Source organism: Rhinoraja longicauda, chromosome 21 (genome assembly GCF_053455715.1).
Source record: "Rhinoraja longicauda isolate Sanriku21f chromosome 21, sRhiLon1.1, whole genome shotgun sequence".
In the NCBI taxonomy this organism is placed as follows: Eukaryota; Metazoa; Chordata; class Chondrichthyes; order Rajiformes; family Arhynchobatidae; genus Rhinoraja; species Rhinoraja longicauda.
The window spans coordinates 11,338,266-11,359,532 of NC_135973.1; the positions used below are offsets into that span (position 1 = coordinate 11,338,266).

At 41.2% G+C, this 21,267-nt stretch overlaps 1 protein-coding gene across 1 annotated transcript; it reads right to left on the bottom strand.

Annotated features, from left to right (window-relative positions):
- Nucleotides 1-3,932: 3,932 nt before the first annotated feature.
- Nucleotides 3,933-16,308, bottom strand: LOC144604178 (ectonucleotide pyrophosphatase/phosphodiesterase family member 7). The gene is made up of 6 exons (XM_078418383.1): nt 16,041-16,308; nt 12,933-13,078; nt 10,839-11,462; nt 8,969-9,209; nt 6,118-6,244; nt 3,933-3,987 (listed from the first exon to the last, which is right to left on the bottom strand). Exons 1-6 carry the CDS (start codon nt 16,306-16,308, stop codon nt 3,933-3,935), a joined length of 1,461 nt encoding a protein of 486 aa, XP_078274509.1.
- Nucleotides 16,309-21,267: the final 4,959 nt, after the last annotated feature.

Below are 21,267 nucleotides of genomic sequence, written 5' to 3' on the forward strand. Positions count from 1 at the left end.
TTCCCCTAGCCTAGACCCAGGACATTGAACAGACGACTGAGGGTGCCGCACTCCTCAGCTGCAAGGCCGTAATGCAGGGAGCCGTAGTAGTCCTACCCAACGCCTTCAAGTAATCCCTCAGCCTTCATTCAATTTTTACCAAATTGCAACACTTTAACCCTTACTCCGCTGAACACCTACACATTTCGCCCACGGGCTCTGATCCTCGAATCCCATTTCTCCCTGATATCCCTACTTTCTAAGCCACGGGCCTTGCATGTCAAAAGGAAATGCCTTGCAGATGAAGGGCACAGTAGTGTTGCACTCCAAGACAGCTGTTCACATCCTTTGACTGCAGAGGGCAATAACATCACATCCAAACCCTACTGCCCCAGAGTGCTGAAAAAAATGTACAGAATTTGTTCTTTCTTTTACAGGAGCTTTGTCCAGACCCACCATCACTCCCCACCAAGTTTGGTCTTGGTCTCATCCATTAAATAACATTAAATAAGTTACTTCTTCATTGCCGATAGAATTGCGAAATGGAATAATGAAGTTCACATTATGGAAAGTCATGATGCATATGGTTTTCTCGGAACACAATCACTCCATGATATGGAGGTTGCCTTTATATCCATACATCAACCAAAATTCTAGTACTTAGTGTAATTTGTGAGGAATTTTATTAACCTATTTTACTATCCATGTATATTTTTTAATTTAGCCTTTCCATCTTTTTCTGGCAATAATTTATTTCAATTTACAGTACTTCTACATCATTAGCAGAATAGGTTTCCATTATTTCAACAGTATGGAGTACAAATTGTTATATTATCATTACATGCATTAAAATAATCATTAACAACAGGATCAAGAAAACCTGTAATTAGTGTCCAAATTCAACTTGATCTAAATGAGGTATAAATTCGTGCTCTGTGAAAGGTTCTGAATTTATTTAGAAATGAATCATTTGCTGGCTCAAAGTTGAAGTTACTTGTTGTTAACCTTAGATCTATGCAACCATTTGATTTTTACCTAACAAATAATCATTAGTTTAAGTGGCATTGAAAATGGTGTCAGAGATTTTTTTTCAAATCTAAATCAGTCCTATTATGTTACTGTTGTTAGGATACCCTATAAAATGGAATGTTGTTTTCTTTATTTTGTACAACTCTTGGGAATATCTGGCCCTCGGCTACTCAAAGAGGAGCAGCATTCAGAATGGCATTGAAAATCTCAAGCTCATACAGCCAGAGCACAGAGTCACAGGTAAGCCGTCCACAGTGTACAGATCAAAGATAATAGAGCAGAGCAAGATAGAACACTCATCCCTAAAAACCATAGTATGTCATGGCGCCATTTTAGTAGGCAGAAATTTGCAGAAACATTTAAAAAGAAAAAAAAGAAAAATCTGTGAATTAATAGATGAGATATATTCTGCATTTTAATGGTATCATCACACATACTGTTCCCCCGAAACACTGATTACACTGCTAGAGGCATAACGGACGGCGGGTTTTGACTACTAAAATGGCGGAGTTTCTACTCCTTTGCGTCACATCGCACAGTGAACCGGCACAGACCTACTTGAACTTTATTCTGTTTTAAAACTGTTTCTAATTTTGTTTCACTGGGTTGTCTAAATTTATACTGATTAGCTAATTAATTTATTGCATCGTATGGAAGGAGCATTCCCAATCTCGTTGTACCCCTGTACAATGACAATAAAGATATATTGTATTGTATTGCATTGTACTACACTTCAGTATTGGCGATTTCAACGGAATGGTTCATCTTGTTCCAGTAGTATCTTTGGTACAGATACAGGATAAAGGGAATAGCGTTTAGTCCAAAATAAAGTCCAGTAAAGTCCAATTAAAGATTGCCCAAGGGTCTCTAATGAGGTAAATGGTACATCAGGACCCCTCTCCACCATCTACCTCATTGGAAACCTTTGGACTATCTTTAATTGGACTTTACTGGAGTTTATCTTGCACTTAACGTTATTCCATTTATCCTGTATCTACACTGTGGACGGGTTGATTGTAATCATGTATAGTCTTTTTGCCGACTGCCTAGCATTCAATAAAAAGCTTTTCACTGTACCTTGGTACACATGACCATAAACTAGACTAAGTTTGAGAAGGAGGATTTCACAGACTGTGTGCCCTATCAATCATCGCCTTCCCCATTCCAAGGAAGAGTTCAGTTCTCACCTTGGCCTCATTGGAGTCATCTCAATTCCAAGGGATTGCCACAAAGGAGTATGTAGTAGCAACTGCTCATTGTACTGCACTTTGAAATTCAATTCCATTAGTTTTGGATGTGTGGGCGTAAAAACTGCATTTTACTTATGTGTCATATAAAATGTGCCAAAATAGGACCCAAAAGTGAGATTTTGTTCCTCTTGTTTCCTTGTAGATCAGGGAGAATAATTCTTCTGGGTACATAAGAAAAGCATTGTCCTCCCTACACAAGTAACCACATAAATAAACAGATGGGGTTTTTTGGTCATATTAATTAAAGGATTAAAATTGGCCAAGATGTCAGGGGTCTTCCTTACATTTATTTGAACAGTGCCTTAGAATATTCCCAAAGGTCAATTAATAACTATCTTATCTGAAAGATGTTATTGAAGAAAAAGAAAAACATTCACTTTGCAGTAAAATGCTGATTCAATTAATTTATGCCAATGCATTGTTTTCATTTTACATAATTAAATCTCGTACACGGTATTAATCAAGTTGCCACATTGGTGCTTCAGTTTTGAAGAAAAGAGAAAATTAATCATGTACCAATTACATTCTACTGTATAAATAAAATTATACAAAATGCATATGGGAAAGGCAAAATGCACATTATATTTTAAATTAGCATCTCCTGCAGAGATGTCCAGGAACTGAGATGATTGACCTCCATAAACCACAAACATTTTCTGATGAAAAGTAATCATAAAAAATAGGTACAGGAGTAGGTCATTCAGCCCTTCGAGCCAGCACCGCCATTCAATATGATCATGGCTAATCATCCAAAACTAGTACCCCTTTCCTGCTTTCTCCTCATATTCCTTGATTCCATTCGAGTTTCATCGAGTCTTTCATCGAGTTGAAAGATTAAATGGCAAAAACAAAAAAAATCCAATATTGTTTCTATTTCAGTTTCCAAGTATTGGCACTATTTTATTTTCGTAAAACTCTTCAATTACGCTGGAGGATCTGAACCTCTGAGTGAGAAATGGATAGCCGCAAGTTAGCCGCCCACTTACATTAATGTACCATATATTTTTCATGGAAGTTACTAAAGTCCACAACTGGCAACTTTAATGTAGCCACTCAGACCCCACAGCTGAAGAATAACAATGTATTTCACACTTTAATATCTAGACTTCCATCTCTTTACATCTAAAGGCTTTGTACATTATGAGTCCATTGCAAATCCTGTGACTGATAGGTACTGATGCTCTCTGAATGTCTCCAAAACATGAACTCCTGCCCTGGCTTTAAGGTAACAACAGCATGAGGGTTAGGTTAGGTTTGGCCTTGCTTTCATCTTTTTAATGAACTGAAAGAAAAAATTAAAATACATTTGACTTTCCATCCACCTCATTGGAGACCGTTGAATTTTCTTTAATCAGAATTCAGTGTTGTATCTTTGCACTAAATATTGTACCCTTTGTCCTTTAGCTTTGCACTGTGGATGGTTTGAAGGGCCGAATGGCCTACTCCTGCACCTATTTTTCTATGTATGGTCTTTTTTTTGACAGGATCGTAAACAAAAACATTTTACTGTATCTCGGTACACATGACAATAATAGGCTAAATTAAATTTAACATGGATAAAACTACAGCTACTAGTTTCACAAGGAGGAGAATTCTCCAACATTTCCAGCTTGAATTAACAGCTTGAATTTGGGTAGAGCTAATAAACTGATTGCTCTGATAAACCATTTAGAACTAAAAAGCCGTTACTGAATTTGGAGCATCAGTGCAAGGATTTCCACGCTTGGATCTGGGAAAATAAAGCACAACTTAAATATTACATAAAATTAAAACAAGTGAAGGAAAGCTACATACATGCTAACATTTTAATCTACTTACAATAATGTTCCATACCAATCTTACATGGCTTAGACAGGGGAAGTTCGACTAAATTAGTTTCCATGATTGATTTCAACGATTATTGAAGATTGTAGAATTTCACATGCATTCCTTTCTTAATCAATTTATGTATTTAAAATTTAATGAAAACAAAATAATATAATCCCACTTGTAAACTACTTTTCAGATCAGCAGTTCATCAACCAAGGAGTGTTAGTTAGCAAGAGGATGTTAGCAAGAGTTGTTACCTCGGAGTGTTAGCAAGGGGATGTAGGCAGATTAAACAAGTGAGTGCGAAGTTAGGACATGGAATATAATGTGGGAAAATTAGAGAATATCCACTTTGGAAAAATGAAAAAACAAATTATTACTGCAATTGTATATGGGACGCAAAGTGATGACATGCAGGTACTATGTGTGATTACAAAGGCAAATTGGCCTTGATTATAAAGGATATGAAGTATAAAAGTGGGGAAGTTTTGATGCAATGTCTGAATGAAACTGCACCTGGACAATTCTGAACGGTTTTGATCCCTATCTTTTAAAAAGGATATCCAGGCAGTGGAGACAGGGCAGCGAAGATTCAGCAGGGTGGAAGAAAGAGATAGACATGAAGAAAGGTTGAGCTGGTTGGGCCTATTCTGTTGGGATTTAGAAGAACAAGAGATGATCTTATTGAAACGTTTGAAAGCAACTTTCACCCCCTGGCTATTGTAAATTCTATGTGGTAATTAACTGGCTGAATAAGAACTCATAATATTCAACAGACTCTTTGTGAAGTTGAGCTCTTGCATTGGCAAACACCACACAATAATTACAAGTATACAGCATAAGATCAGAATAATAGTTGGAAAAATTGTGATCGTTTGCCAAGATTAAAAAAATAAATCTTGCAACAACCAGTAATGGTACATTAAAAAAAAACATTTGATTTCCATTGCCTGAAATGGCAGTGAAGGCAGACCCAACCATTGCCTACAAAAGGGACTTGGATCCAAACATGCATGAAAAATCGCAGATACACAGGGAAACAACAGTGGGTTGGGACAGGCTGCATTGCTCTTGCGCTGAGCTGCTCCAGGCCCAGGGGCCTCAAGAGTTGTTTATCAATTCAATTATTCCATATTATGGTCAAGCAGATTGAAATCGTAAATACATGCCAATCGTAGAAACCCAAGCTGGCTAAAGACGTCCAGGCTAAACATAGACTCAGTCGGCACACCCTGATCAGGATAACAATTTGATGCAATGCACAGACCTATTCAAGGTTTCATCAAGGACACCGATGCTCGCACCCACAAAGATGAAAAACCTAAACCAGTGCCCTGTTCACTTAAACACAAAGTAAAGGCAGAGCTAAATAAGTGGAACAACATGGAGTACTGGTTAAGATAGTTGGGAGTGAATGAGCAATACCATCCTTCTGTGGCAACTATGAAGCCCCTTTGAACAGAGAAGCGGATGATGAATAGTATTCCCATCATCTGATCCAAGAGGAGATGTCAGAAGCAACATGTTTCAGCACGCTACACTTGTAGACACAAAGCTTAAGGTGATGCAGGCAAGACAAAGCCACTCAATGGCAAAAAAAGACTTGTCTGCCATCATAAGATAATCACATGGGGTGAAATTGGGGTCTGAGATCTTGCCAACTGTCATGGGCCCAATGCTACAGGGCACCCCTCATTGTCAGTGTAATCAATACAATATTTAATTGTCCCAGCAACTGAGGAAGAGCAGTTGAGGGAGAGAGTGTTTCTAGAGGCATAATGTCAAATTGAAGTGGAGCATGAATGCTTTCCTGAGAAAAGAGGCCATGTATCCAGGCCGAGAAGTGGACTGTTTCCTCTTAGAAAGAAGGTGGCAGAAATGCTAAATGTCGCAGATCAGAAAACATCAGAGAGTGGACCCTTCCTTGACTAGTTTTGTTGAGTCCCGTTAGTTAATTAGTTTAACGTCAACTTTCAGCTGCAATTTACAGTCATTTGGGAATACTGACAAGGAAGCAACATCACAGTTGGTTGCTTCAACATTTGCTTACCTTTTGTTTCTTTGAATGGCATTCCATACAACAATAATTACAAACACTATGGTCAGAAACGCAAGGACAGAACCTAACCCTATGACTACAGAGGAGCGAACTGATGTGGCCTGATCCTCCTGAGGACCTGTAAGAGAATGAGATGAATTTAAATTAGTGTTTTTTGGAGTTCTTTAATGTGTTTATTTTTTAACTTAAGTATACAATTTTGCCAATAAAAGGACCCATCACTGCAATAGTCTGAGATGTGGGATAGGAATTGTTACATGGAAGTGATTTAAAAAAAAAAAACTTTCAAAGGACTATTTAGATTAGTTTCGTTTTAGTTTAGTTTAGAGATGCAGTGTAGAAACAGGTCCTTTGGCACACCAAGTCCACGCTGACCAACGATCACCCCGTGTACTAGTTCTATCCTACACACTAGAGACAATTTACTGAAGCCAATTTACCTACAAAGCTGAACGTCTTTGGCATGTCGGAGGAAACCGGAGCACCCAGAGAAAACCCACATGGTCACTGTGCCGCCCCAGAGTTATTGATAGAGGGTATTATCTGTTTGATAGCGGGTACACGATCAGGCGGTGGACATCTTGGACTCAGTGGCAGAAGAGGTAAGATTAAATACCCCTGAACTACTAGAATCATACAGCACAGTGACGCAGCGGTAGAGTTGTTGCCTTATAGCGAATGCAGCGCCGGAGACCCAGGTTCGATCCCAACTACGGGTGCTGTCTGTACAGAGTTTGTACGTTCTCCCCGTGACCTGTGTGGGTTTTCTCTGATATCTTTGGTTTCCTCCCACACTCCAAAGACGTACAGGTATGTAGGGTAATTGGCTTGGTAAATGTAAAAAAAATGTCACTAGTGGGTATAGGATAGTGTTAATGTGCGGGGATCACTGGTCGGCGCGAACCCGGTGGGCCGAAAGGGCCTGTTTCTATGCTATATCTCTAAACTAAAAGAAACAGGCCCATTGGCCCAACTCTTTCTTGCCAACCAAGAAACCCCATCTAAGCTGGTTCTATTTGCCCGTGTCTGGCCCATGTCCCTTTAAACCTTTCATATCCATGTACCTATCCAAGTGTCTTTTAAATACTGTGATAATACCTGCCTCAATTAACTCCTCTGGCAGCTCATTCCATTACCCACCACCTTCTGTGTGAAAATGTTGATCTACTGGCTCCTTTTAAATCTTTCCACCCTCACTTTAAATCCATGTCCTTTGGTTCTTGATTCCCCTACCCTGTGCATTCACCCCATCTATTCTGCTCATGATTTTATACACTTCTATAAGATCATCTCTTGGCCTTCTGCACCCCGGGAATAAAATCTCAACCTCCCTATAGCTCAGGACCTTGTGCCCTGGCAATATCCTTGTAGATCTTCTCTGCACTCTTTTCAGCTTAATGACATTCTTTCTACAGCAAGGTGACCAAAACTGAACACAATACTCCAAATATGGTCTCACCAATGTCCTTTTACAACTGTAATATAACGTCCCAACTTTTATACTGACTGATGAAGGCCAATGTACCAAAAGCCTTCTTTACCACCCTATCTACCTGTGACACCACTTTTAGGGAACTGCCTACCTGTACGCTTAGAATTCCCTGCTCTACCATTCACTGTGAAGGTCTTGCTCTGGTTTGACTTCCTAAAATGCAACACCTCACACTTATCTGCACTAAACTCCATGAGCCATTCTTCAGCCCATTTGCCCAGCTGATCAAGATCCTGCATATGTGCAATATGCGCAGAGGATCCAGAACAAATTAACAGATGGGTTTCAATAAAATTTCATCATAAAGCACATTGAGAGAGTGCACTGTGTGATAGAATTTCTCAGTCAATATCTCCATTGATAAACTCTTAATCAATATATTTAAACCAAATGATTAAATTTCCCAACTGTGTACGGGTTTTGCAGTACATTACTCTAATGGGTCTCTTCTTACCAACGATTAAAAAAATCAGGACTAACTTTTTTTTACATCTTCTCAATTGCTCATAAAAACAGAAAAGTCTGGAAACGCTCAGTGGGTCAGACAACATCTATTCTCCATTGCTTTCTTGTCTGTGACTTCTCTCTCCACTATTAGTGTTTAATATTTTAGCCATTTTCCTTGCCTCAACATGATGGATTTCTTTGGGGTTCTTAATTTCTCCAACATTTTCCCTTGCTAACATTTTCCCTTGAGGTCTTTTTAGTTGGGCAATGGAAGCTCAAAGTGACCTCAGTCAATTTGGAGGACACTGCTACGTTATGGAATCTCCTTGCTGAACAATACCAAAGTTTATTCTCCTTGAGTGGAAAACAGCAGTGTGATTTCAGAGGAGATTAGTCCCCAAACTGTGGGCAGCTTTTGAAAACCAGGATGCAAAACATCCTCCCAATAGCCTTTACAAGTCCACATTGGGAAGAAAGCTAGAGGTAAGTTCAAATTCCCCAAATTCTCCCCCCAGCCCCCCTCCTAACAACTCCCTCACCCAAGGTCATGGCAAGCAGACAGTGCTGGCGAGAAAAAGTGTTCCAAAGCCTGCTATTATGACAGTTTCCTGGTTGCTTAGTTTTAGTTTTAGAGATACACCGCGGACAGGCCGTTTGGCCGATCAGGTCCACACCATCCAGCGATCCCCGCATATTAACACTATCCTACACACACTAGGGACAATTTTTACATTTACTACACCAATTATAAAGTTCCACAATTGCTGTTCAATTATATTTTCAGCTGACATTTTAACATTTATTAGTCTGCTGGCAACTAAAAGTGAATAACATATTTTCCATTTAAAGTTACATGTATGTCATAAAATGCATCGATGCATGGAGAAGGAACTCTTTCCATACCTGGGTAATCTGTTTTGTCAGAGTCTACGAGCATCCCAAGAGTGAATGCCAACGACCCATTGTTCGGTTCTGGTGTCACTCCCAATAACTTGCACATCAAGGGATAAGTGTGAATACTGTCAAAGGGCTCTGCCAGATAAGAATGCTTGAAATCTGGGCCAAATGCTCGGAAAATCATCTTCATGTCCATTTCTCCATTGTCAAATCCATGATCTCCTTTGTTGAAGTAAATGATGAATCTCTGAAATAGTAAATGGTCAGTCTTCCCTCCAGCATTTGCAACTAGCTCAGGCAATGAGGATTTATGCAATTATGTTTTTTATTCAGAAATTTGCAAATGTTGTCTTATAAATTAATCAAATATGTAATCATTTTACTTTTTTTTTGCCAAATAGCCCCTTGAATTTTCTGTAAAAATAATGGTGAGGCTAATGATAACAGTATTCACATTTTTTTATTTATGTGAGAATCAGTCAACAATTTAAGACAAATGCAGAGATGAATTCAATTGGGAAGCTGGAAGCCAGCGCAGAGAATTTGTGATGAAAATGCAGCCATGCGTAGGAAGGAATAGCGGAAATGAAGTGGTAGTAACTGTATCAATAATAAGTGTCCAGGTTGTTAAATTGGAGAGGTGGTCAAGAATAAGGCAGCAGAATTTGGACTTGTACCTTTCTGCACAAATTCTCCCAATATCAGTGTGCTCCTCTAGAGAATGGTAAACCAAACAATAAGACATGCTCAATGATTCTATTAAAGGCACCTTACAGTAATGACAGTTCTGGTTTGGGAAGGTATTTATTCACAAAATGCTGGAGTAACTCAGCAGGTCAGGCAGCATCTCAAGAGAATGCCCTCCTACTCTACGACCACATTTTGACAGCCCTCCTACTCTACGACCACATTTTGACTTTGAAGAAGTTCTGGTCTGGGAATGTTGTGCAGCAAGAATGGCCTTCCTTGAGAAGGAAAACAGTAAATAAAATAAGGGGTAGAGAATTAATGAGAAAGAAGGGTAGAACATTGGTGCAGCGCCCCAAGTTCTGTCCTGACTTCTGCGGCTGACTGTGTGGGGTTTGCATGTTCTCCTTGTTTCCCCCTGCTGTTCTGATTTCCTCCCACAGTCCACAGATGTGCAGGTTTGTAAGTTAAATGGCCACTGTAAATTGCTCCTGGTGTGTAGAATGGGAAATATGAGAAAATAAAATGAGATTAGTGTAGGATTAGTGTAAATAGGTGCTTGATGGTTAGCACACCTTGATGGGCTGAAGGGCACGTTTCCATGCTACATGACACCATGACTGCCTTATGACTATGATTAGGTAGCCACTGCTTTGCTGTATGGATATTTTGTGCAGCCTGAAAATATGAATAAAAAGGACAGGAAAAACAGAAAGAATTGTTGATGGAATCAGCACACACAGAAATCATTTTTAGTAATATTGTTGACTAGGCACTAAAAGAAATAAAGATGTTCTAAAAGAAGATACATTTAGATTAGTTTGCCGTTCATAGTTTCACTTAATTCCTTATGGAACATATAAAGAATATGTAGATTCATATGATAGACACAAAATGCTGGAATAACTCAGTGGGTCAGGCAACTCAGTGGGTCAGTCAGAAAATGGTCTGAAGAAGGGTCCCAGCCCGAAACATCACCTATCCATTTTCTCCAGAGATGCTGCCTGACCCACTGAGTTGCTCGAACATTTTGCATCTATCTTTGGTATAAACCAGCATCTGCAGTTCCTTTTTATTACTGTGTAGATTCATAAGGTTTGTTTATATTTCATTTCTCTCAGCTGCCTTACAAATAACTCTCCTTTTTATACCTCAAAATTAAATTGAAACAAAAGCACTTGCCACTTACCCCATTAATAGCATATCCATTGTCTCCATAAACAAAGATGGGCAAAAGACGATCATTTTTACTGTAATGAAAATGTTCAGGAAATTCTTCCTTTTTATATACTTTTAAATGAGGATGTGCATTTTTCAGTGCCTGGTAGACTTCTTCAGTTTTTCCTTGTTTTGGCAAAAGCATCCCAAATCCTCCATAGTCTAATAATTCGAACTTGATATTTTTAAAACTGATGAATTTTGAGAGTCTGATTTCATCAACTTCAGGATATTTCTTTACTGTTGTCATCCCATGGTCTGAGGTTATGATAACGTTTAGCCGGTCTTTCAGATTATGCCTATCAATGCTGGATATTAAGTAGCCAATGGTTCTGTCAATTTGTCGGATTATATCCCGCCTCTGTGGTGTTTCTGGTCCTACTTTGTGCCCAACGCCATCAGGCTCCCCATAGTAAAGAGTTACAAAATCGAAGTCTTCCCTTTCAAACCAATCCAAGACCATATCGATATTTATTCTCCATTCTGTCTCATTCGCATCGGGGTGAGTCAGTGATTCCCCCAGAGATCTGTAGATTGCTTGTCCACCATAGGTCACATTTCCTCCTGGATAATGGAATGATGCTACTTTTTTTCCCTGTGTGCAGAAGTCAAAATATGTCCTTATTTTTTAATTTTTTTTATTGATGACAATTAATTCCCAGAAGAACATGGGAGTGGCTCTTCTAATATTTCATTGGAAAAACATGTACTTAATGTGTAACACTTGGGAACTCGGTGGGAAAGGTGCCGAGATCTGCCTGGAGAGTTAGCCAGCCTCAGCCAGAGTGACCATAAGGTTGTTACAATAGTGCTCAGCATTGCTGGGGTAAGAAATTAATGGAACATCCTACTTTTAGTTGCTCTCTGTTCTTGAAAAGGCTAAGCTCGCGTATAAATTAATTGTTAATAGAATGTTTTTTTTACCCTGCTTAAATCCCTCTAGTCATCCTCAGCATTTCCAATAACTTCCATAAAGTGATAAACAACATCCCCTGTGACGACATTGACCATTCTTTTCAAACATTCACCTCATCCTTCTCCAGGAAAACTCTCCATATTGGCCCATCAACTGGATCACCTTCCTCCCTCCTAATATGAACACAGGATATAGGATAGTATGGCATAGTAGGTTTACCTTTGATCATATATCTATACTTTCTCCCACACCTTCACAGGGAACTGTCGGACATTTTTGTCTATTATATGTGCAGTGCATATCAGTGCAATCAATGTTCTATGTGAAACGTGGTTAACTCATCTTTGGAAAATTAGGTGGAAGCAAAGGATAGTGGAGACACTGCAATTGTGGGAATGACAAAGATACCAGCAATGTTAATGTCAGCATGTAATCTGTCCCCCATCATAAAGTTCTGATGGCTACAATAATGTAAAATATGGTCGAGAACTGTTCGATATATTACCAGTGTGTGAACCAGGCAGCTGCAATTTAAGTTTCCCAAGCCTTTAGGGAGGCAAAAAGGACATAAATGTATATCCCACAGGATGAAGAGCAGCCCCAGAATTATGGCTGAGAGTGAGGGGACGTGCTTTAACTTTAACATTGAAGTAAAGGTCAAGCCAACAAATGTAGCAATTGGAAATTAGAAGTGGCAAATTTAATGGCATTGTCTAAAAAGAAGCACAAGCAATGGCCAACTCTTTCCAGGTCATAAAAGTATGTATAATAATTTACATTGAACCTGAACCAACACTGATCAAGTTAACTTGTGTGACCCATGACCTCCACTAACTACTAACCTTAGTTATGTAAAGAAATGATGCAGCCATTAGTCTAATATTATAATGAAGAGAATGCAAACAAGCACTTCAATGCAACATGACTATTGACCAAGTCAGTAAAAGAGGAACAGGTACATGGGTAGGAAAGGTGTAGAGGGAAAATGGTCTATTGCAAACTACTGGGATTAGCATTACGGTCGGCATAGGTGAGGTGCATGGAAGGGCCCATTTCTGTAGTGTAAAATTTTACGGTTCTATTTAATTTGGTTTAATAGATGATTTGCTACAAATGTAACAATTAGATAACTCAAAGTATGAAAAATACCTGGTTTTGAGCTGTGATCCACAAAGGAAGTACTCCATTATCCCACCACACTGTCTTCCGTAATGTAAGTTTATGAGGTAGTTTAAACAGGGTTTTTGTGTTGTAAAACATATTGTGAACAACTCCATGATCTTCAATCCACCGCCCTGTGAAAGAAAACAAATATTGCTTCAGCTATTGAACCAACATAGACGGAGAGCGGGAAACCCAAAGAAGATATGTTCAATCAACAAACTATCATACAACCTGCTCCACTCTAAAATCATCAATAGTTTGTTTGGCAGCTGAGATGGTGGATGTGGAGAGGATGTTTCCACTAGTGGGGAGTCCAGGACCAGAGGCCATAGCCTCAGAATGAAATGATGTACCTTTAAAAAGAAGATGGGGAGGGGTTTCTTTCATCAGAAGGTGGTGAATCTGTGGAATTCATTGTCACAGAGGGTTATGAAGGCCATCAATGGATATTTTTAAGGTGGAGATTGATAGGTTATTGATTAGTATGAGTGTCAGGGGCTATGGGGAGAAGGCAGGAAAACGGTGCTGAGAGGGAAAGATAGATCAACCCATGATTGAATGGTGGAGTAAACTTGATGGGCCGAATAGCCTAATTCTGCTCCTAGAGCTTATGAACATAAGAAGTCCATATTATATTTTAATTCTTTGGTTTTATTCTACCTGTTCCTTGTGTTCTGGAGATTTTTCAGTGACAGCACAGTAGTGAAGCTAGTAGAGCGGCTCTATCAGCGTTCCTCTCACATCCCAAGATGTTTGGGTTGGGAGGTTATTTGGTCACTTTTAGTTGGGGATTACAATGGGGTAAAGCTCAGTGGTAGAATTTGGGAGGAATTGATGGAAATGCATGGAGAATAAAATGGGTTTAGTTTATATGGATACTTGATAGTCGGTGTAGACACAGAAGGGCCGGTTCCTGGGCTGTATTAGTCTATGTTCATATGAATCCCAGAGATTTAACACATACCACCTGACAAAATAAGCCACTCTCAGAAAGTATACAAGTTACAATAAACCAGCAACAAAATAAATCATTCCTCCCACCTGTGACATCTTACAGTATATTAGTGTTGTCAATATGTGTATACTCTGATCGTACTAAAACCAGCATTGATGTTCTTTTTCCATCCCTATGCCTAATTCAATGTTGGCAAAATGTTTGCAGCTGCAGTTGAATTATTCGTAGAGTTCCTGGAATTCTAGAAATGTTGTCAATAGATCTTCAGTTTTACAGATACATTTGTGAAACTCACAATAAAAAGTTGTTCTTCCCATTTGGGTTTCAATTAAATAATGGTAATCTGCCAGCGATGTACTCGTTTTACCTCAACTAGAAACTTAAAGAACGTTCCTTAATCAGACTAAACAAAGTAAATATGAATAAGGGGAACAATGAGCAAAAACCAGAACCAGTGGCCACAGTTTAAGAATAAGGGGTAGGCCATTTAGAACGGAGATAAGGAAAAACGTTTTCACTCGGAGAGTTGTAAATCTGTGGAATTCTCTGCCTCAGAAGGCAGAGGAGGCCGATTCTCTGGATGCTTTCAAGAGAGAGTTAGATAATGATAGCAGAGTCAGGGGGTATGGGGAGAGGGCAGGAACGGGGTACTGATTGTGAATGATCAGCCATGATCACATTGAATGGCAGTGCTGGTTTGAAGGGCTGAATGACCTATTGTCTATTGCCTATTGTCTATTAAAAATCAGGTCAATTATTCTTTAACAAAATCTTCTCCAATTTAAGGACTCCACTCCTGTGATTTACAACCATAGTAATAAAGGAAAGTGCTGACAGACAATTTGGCTTGCTCTGAAGGGCAAATGATAAAATATGCCCTTTAATCACATTTTACTGCCTGGTGATCAGAGATTTTAAAGCATGATACTTGTTCACTAAACTTGAGCTGTTAAAAAAAAATATTAGACCGTTTAATATTTTGGTAGGAGGGTATTTAAAAAGAGCTTTAACCATTCTCCACTAGTTGAACACAATGGCTGCAAAGTATAATGGCCATAAAAATACATTTTACGGAATGCCCTGTATCAATTTACAACAGTTCAACAATGCCTCAGCAGCTCTTCTACTGAGGAAGCACTGATGCCTCCAAGATCCTACTATCCTGACACAGATATAGAGAATGTTGGAAATACACACAGCAAGTCAGAGAGTAACTGTAGAAATAGAAATATAGTTACTGCTTCAGGTCAAAGACCATTCTGATATAACACCTTGTTAAATAATTTAAATCATTATAGGAAACACAAATAATTTGGAATTATGTCACTTAATTTATTCTTAATTTTTTTCTTCATTGTCATAAAATGGCCCTTCAAATAATCTGCCTCATTGATTTTGGAAGCAAAGTTCAGCGAGAAAATAAAGTTACAGATTTACTAGCAAGAGTCGGTCAGCAAGTTCTGCACCCATCAAGTCAAATCAAGTCGAGTTTATTGTCAGGGAGGAACTGCAGATGCTGGTTTAAACCAAAGATAGACGACACAAAAAGCTGGAGTAACTCAGTGGGTCAGGCAGCATCTCTGGAGAAAAGGAATACGTGACGTTTCGGATCGAGACCCTTCTTCAGACTCTCGACCCGAAACGTCACCTATTCTTTTTCTCCATAGATGCTGCCTGGCCCGCTGAGTTACTCCAGTTTTTATGTGTCTACCTTTGAGTTTCTTGTCATATGCACAAGTATGTTGAGGCACAGGTAGAATGAAAATGGTGCTTGCCGCAGCATCACAGGCACATAGACATATGCAACATACAAAAAGATAAACTCTGCAAGATGGTAAAAAGACAGCAAAAACAAGCCACTAGTGCAAAACAAAATTAGAAAACAAGTACATGCTAAACCAAGAGATGGACCATATAGTGTTCCATTGCCGAGTAGGAATAGGTTGTGCATTTTGGTTCAAGAAGATGAGTTGTAGGAAAGCAGCTGTTCTTGCATTCTGGTACATAACTGCTACCAATTAATCTCATTGTAATATATTTCATTCTAAATTGTGTCCACATTCAGTCATGAATAAAACAGCAAATTAGCCACATTGAACAAATCCATTTAAAGTTGTAACTTTACTCTGAAATCCCACCTGTGATGGTTGTAAAATGAGATGGCGATGTCATGGTTACAAAAGGTGGGTTAATATATTTTGCCTTTACTCCCGTTGTTACCAAATAGTCCAGATGTGGTGTCTCGACGTCCTGATCGTAATTCCAGCGAAATCCATCAAAAGAAATCACCAAGAGTTTGTTTGGTTTCTTGCTGTTGTGGGCCTGTTGGACTGGCACACATATCACCAATGTTACCAAAACCGATGTCACTGCTATAAAAATTAAAGCCTTCATACCACTTCCCATGTTGAGTTAACCCAGATGAAGTTGATCAGCGACGAAAGGGAACAACAAAATGAAAGGTGGCAACTTTAATCAGCACTGTTCTGAATGTTGATTGCTTGCGTGTATCTTTTATCTTGATTTAAAAAGACAAAGATCGTTTGGCAACACATTTCTCTGATAATTACTCAGACAAATTGTACTCTATTAAAAAGTTTCCAAAGTTTTGACATACAGAGCTCAGTAGTTAAACCTGTATTAAAGGAAAATTATAGACCACCGTGGCAAGGGGTGTAAAGGGTTTTCTCTAGATAATTTCCACAGTTGTTGAACAGATAGGTGAAAAATTGTCCCACAGCCTATTAATTTAAGGCGATTCATCGACGATTAATGCTCAAAAAAATATTAGCTAAGATCTAACTTGTTTCTGATTGCTGCAACAAAAGCCATTTGATAAAAGGATTGCAATCATGCAGTAAATTATGACACCAGTGTTCAATGCTAATTTAATTTCACAGTGCCATTTTGAAATTCTGCGCTCTGACCTGGTGCTTGCTTAATGTCTCGGAGCAGCAAGACATGAAGGATTTTTCTGCTGCAGCTATGTAATGTGATCAATTTTTTTTTACAAGTCAGCTTCAGGCTGCCTCCCAATGTTCACAACGTTGCAGGCAGTTGCTGTGGTTCTCTGTAATCAGTGGGCTATTGAAAGACATTTGCTGATTCAAAATGTTGTTACTTTGGCTTCTAGTTATCCCTCAGGTTGGATAGGCTGATAGGGCTATTTAGAATTTTTCTGTGACTGCAAAACGCAGTCGACGTAGAAAAGGGAGAAGAAAACATGGATGAAGGGCTCTCAGAAGAAAGTCTAACATGCTTTAAGGAATATGTATCTCACTTCAACAAGGAACAGCAGTTTAGGGTCTTTGCTTTACAAATGACTTCAAAGCTGAAAAACAGCGGCCACAACTGCACATCAGAGCAGGGCAAGCATCATATTGCTTTTGGTTTTCAATTTGACTGTGACAACTTGCATATGACATCTTACTGCCTTGTGTGGAGATGGGTCTTGCAGTTTGTAGTGAGGTAATGAATTAGGAAGCGTCATAGATTCTTCTGCAAAGACGAGCAAAACTTGCAAAAAGGAGAGTTTGTGTGGATAGCAGACCTCCTCATGAAATGTACAATGGCTGCTGAGGCATTCCTTGTCTGCACCTCCTGTGACTTAGACCTTTAAATGAACTAAGTGGGATTCAACTGTCTCTGCTTACAGTTGGAGTGTAACCAGAGGCAGTGAAACTTGCAGGGGAATGACAGGTATCCACAGTGCAGTTGCAATTCCTTCTTTCTAAAGCAGTCCTTTATATCATTTGCAGTTGCCACTGATGCCAAGTCAAACTCTGGTTACTGGGTGACAAGGATTGTGCCCTTATAAACGGCACAGGTCCACAATAAGCACAAATCAAGCCTTTGTCAAGCTGATGCCAAAAAAAAAGGTTATTGAAATAAGCTAATGGCACAGTGTTGTGGTAGAGTTGCTGCCTTACAGTGAAAGAGACCCGGATTTGAACCTGACTAGAGGTGCTATCTGTACGGAGTTTGCACGTTCTCCTTATGACGACATGGGTTTTCTCCGCTTTCCTCCCAAATTCCAAGGAAGTGCAGATTTGTAGGTCAATTGGCTTTTGTAAATTGTTCCTCGTGTGTCAGGTAGAATTAGTGTAGAGATGTTCATGGGATGGCACAGACTCAGTGGGCCGAAGGTCCTGTTTCAACGCTGTATCACTAAACTAAACTAAACTAAGCATCATACTTGCATGTAAAAAAAGAGCTGAGAGATAGGATTGGGCAATGGTCTTAAATTGCTCTGGGTCCAGAAGAACTGGTTTTGCACTGCACTTCACGTCAGGGGTACCTGCAAGCAATGGTGAAATCATGAATGCTGTCATCCTAAGGTGGCTTCACAAGTATAGACACTGTTTTCAAAATTGTCCGAATAATCATCTGAGAGCATCTTTTCAGGTCAAAGTGGCATTCATTGAGGTTCAGCATTGACTTTTATGATTCACACTAGCAGGATTTGTGCTGAGTGGGTTTATGAGGTTATACTTGTTTAGATTGGAAGATATCTTGCTAACATGATAACATATTAAAAGAGCAAAATGAGATTGAGCTTCTGCAATTCCAATGTGGTGCAAGCTACTGCCATTATACAACAGCATTGTTAGATAGGATTCAGGCTGGCTTGGTCATTCAAGGTGTCAGATGAACATCTTGATTACAGGTCGAGGGTATTTATTCACAAAATGCTGGAGTAATTCAGCAGGTCAGGCAGCATCTCAGGAGAGAAAGAATGGGTGACGTTTCGGGTCGAGACCCTTCTTCAGACTGATGTCAGGGGGCGGGACAAAGGAAGGATATAGGTGGAGAAAGGAAGACAGTGGGAGATCTGGGAAGGGGGAGGGGAAGAGAGGGACAGAGAAACTATATAAAGTTGGAGAAGTCAATGTTCATACTGCTGGGCTGCAAGCTGCCCAGGCGAAATATGAGGTGCTGTTCCTCCAATTTCCGGTGGGCCTTACTATGGCACTGGAGGAGGCCCATGACAGAAAGGTCAGACTGGGAGTGGGAGGGGGAGTTGAAGTGCTCAGCCACCGGGAGATCAGGTTGATTAAGGCGGACTGAGCGAAGGTGTTGAGTGAAGCGATCGCCGAGCCTGCGTTTGGTTTCGCCGATGTAAAGAGGTTGACATCTAGAGCAGCGGATGCAATAGATGAGGTTGGAGGAGGTGCAGGTGAACCTCTGTCTCACCTGGAAAGACTGTTTGGGTCCTTGGATGGAGTTGAGGGGGGAGGTAAAGGGACAGGTGTTGCATCTCCTGCAGTTGCAGGGGAAAGTGCCCGGGGATGGGGTGGTTTGGGTAGGAAGGGACGAGTGGACCAGGGAGTTACGGAGAGAACGGTCTCTGCGTATCCAACAAATCATCCGTCAAAATTTCCGTCACCTACAACGGGACCCCACCACTGGCCACATCTTCCCATCCCCTCCCCTTTCTGCATTCCGCAGAGACCGTTCCCTCCGTAACTCCCTGGTCCACTCGTCCCTTCCTACCCAAACCACCCCAACCCCGGGCACTTTCCCCTGCAACCGCAGGAGATGCAACACCTGTCCCTTTACCTCCCCTCTCAACTCCATCCAAGGACCCAAACAGTCTTTCCAGGTGGGACAGAGGTTCACCTGCACCTCCTCCAACCTCATCTATTGCATCCGCTGCTCTAGATGTCAACTCCTTTACATCGGCGAAACCAAACGCAGGCTCAGCGATCGCTTCACTCAACACCTTCGCTCAGTCCGCCTTTTTAAAAAAAAAATTAAAATCAAAAAATACTTTATTCAAGTAATAAATATCATTTACAAAACATCTTTTTTAACAAGCCCATCCGACATTTCCGGAGGTTACATTCGATACAGGCATTCACTTAGACATTTACTTACATTTACAGACATTTACCCAGTATCCCTTATTTGGAGGGGCGTCTCTCTCCACCACACCCTGCCCCCCATGTCCAGCAACGGAAGGACCCTAGACTGTGCTCCTCCCCCACAGGGCCTTGGCGTTGGCTGCATCAAGCTTCAGTGCGTCCCTCAGCACGTACTCCTGCAGTCTGCAGTGGGCCAGTCGGCAGCATTCCTTGACAGACATCTCGCTCTGCCGCGATGGCTAACAAAGCTCGGGCAGACCAAAGAGCGTCTTTCACCGAGTTGATGACCTTCCAGCAGCACTCGATGTCAGTCTCCGAATGCGTCCCTGGGAACAGTCCATAGATCACAGAGTCCTCTGTGACGGAGCTGCTCGGAATGAATCGTGACAGGGACCCCTGCAAACCTCTCCAGACTCTCTTGGCAAATCCACACTCTGTGAAGAGGTGCGCCGGCAGTGAGGTGCCGGCGGTGCAGGAAGGATCTGACTGAGAGGGCTCCCCTCACCGCCAGCCAAGCCAGGTCTTGGTGCTTGTTGGTTAGTTCTGGCGATGAGGCACTTTGCCAGACAAGCTGGGCAGTATGCTCTGGGAACCACGCCACAGGATCCATGGAGTCATTCCCCTGCAGTGCCTGCAGAACGTTCCGTGCTGACCACTGCCCAATGGACTTGTGGTCAAAGGTGTTGGTCCGGAAGAACCTTTCCACAAACGACAGATGGTTCGCCAATGTCCAGCTGACTGGCACATTGCGTGGCATCTGCGCCAGGCCCATCCTTCGCAACATCGGGGACAGGTAGAACCTCAGCAGGTAGTGGCGCTTGGTGCCCACGTGCCTTGGCTCTACGCTCCGCCTGATGCAGCCACACACGAAGGTGGCCATCAGGATGAGGGCGACGTTGGGCACGCTTTTACCCCCGTTGTCTGCCGACTTGTGCATTGTGGCTCGTCTCACCCGGTCCATCGCCGACCCCCAGATGAAGTGGAAGACGGCCCGGGTGATCCCCCTGGCGTAAAAGGGAGGGACGGGCCACACTTGCGCCAAGTACAGCAGGTCCGAGAGCACCTCACACCTGATGAACAGATTTTTTCCCGTGATGGAGAGGGAACGCTGCTTCCACAGCTCCAGCTTCTTCCCCACTTTGGCTATCCACTCCAGCCAATTTTTGTTACATGCCTCAGCCTTCCCGAACCAGATCCCCAGCACCTTCAGGAAGTCAGGCTTGATGGTGAAGGGGGTGGAAGATCGGTCGGGCCAGTTGCCAAAGAGCATGGCCTCGCTCTTCCTGCGGTTTACCCTGGCCCCCGTGGCCAACTCAAACTTGTCGCAGACGCTGATCAGTCTGCGGACCGACCCTGGATCCGAGCAGAAGACGGCGACATCGTCCATGTACAGGGAGGCCTTGACCTGAGTGCCCCCACTGCCTGGCAATATCACTCCTCTTATGCTCGCATCCTTCCTGATGGATTCGGCAAAGGGTTCAATGCAACAGACGAACAAGAC

Bases quoted from the DNA above. Each gene is read 5' to 3' on its own strand.
- LOC144604178 (XM_078418383.1), bottom strand. From the start codon at position 16,308: ATGGGAAGTGGTATGAAGGCTTTAATTTTTATAGCAGTGACATCGGTT. The intron at 9,210-10,838 runs GTAAGTGGCAAG...TTACTATTTCAG, and splicing joins ATGGATATGCTATTAATGGG to AGATTCATCATTTACTTCAA. The intron at 3,988-6,117 runs GTAAGCAAATGT...TTATTTTCCCAG, and splicing joins GCCATTCAAAGAAACAAAAG to ATCCAAGCGTGGAAATCCTT.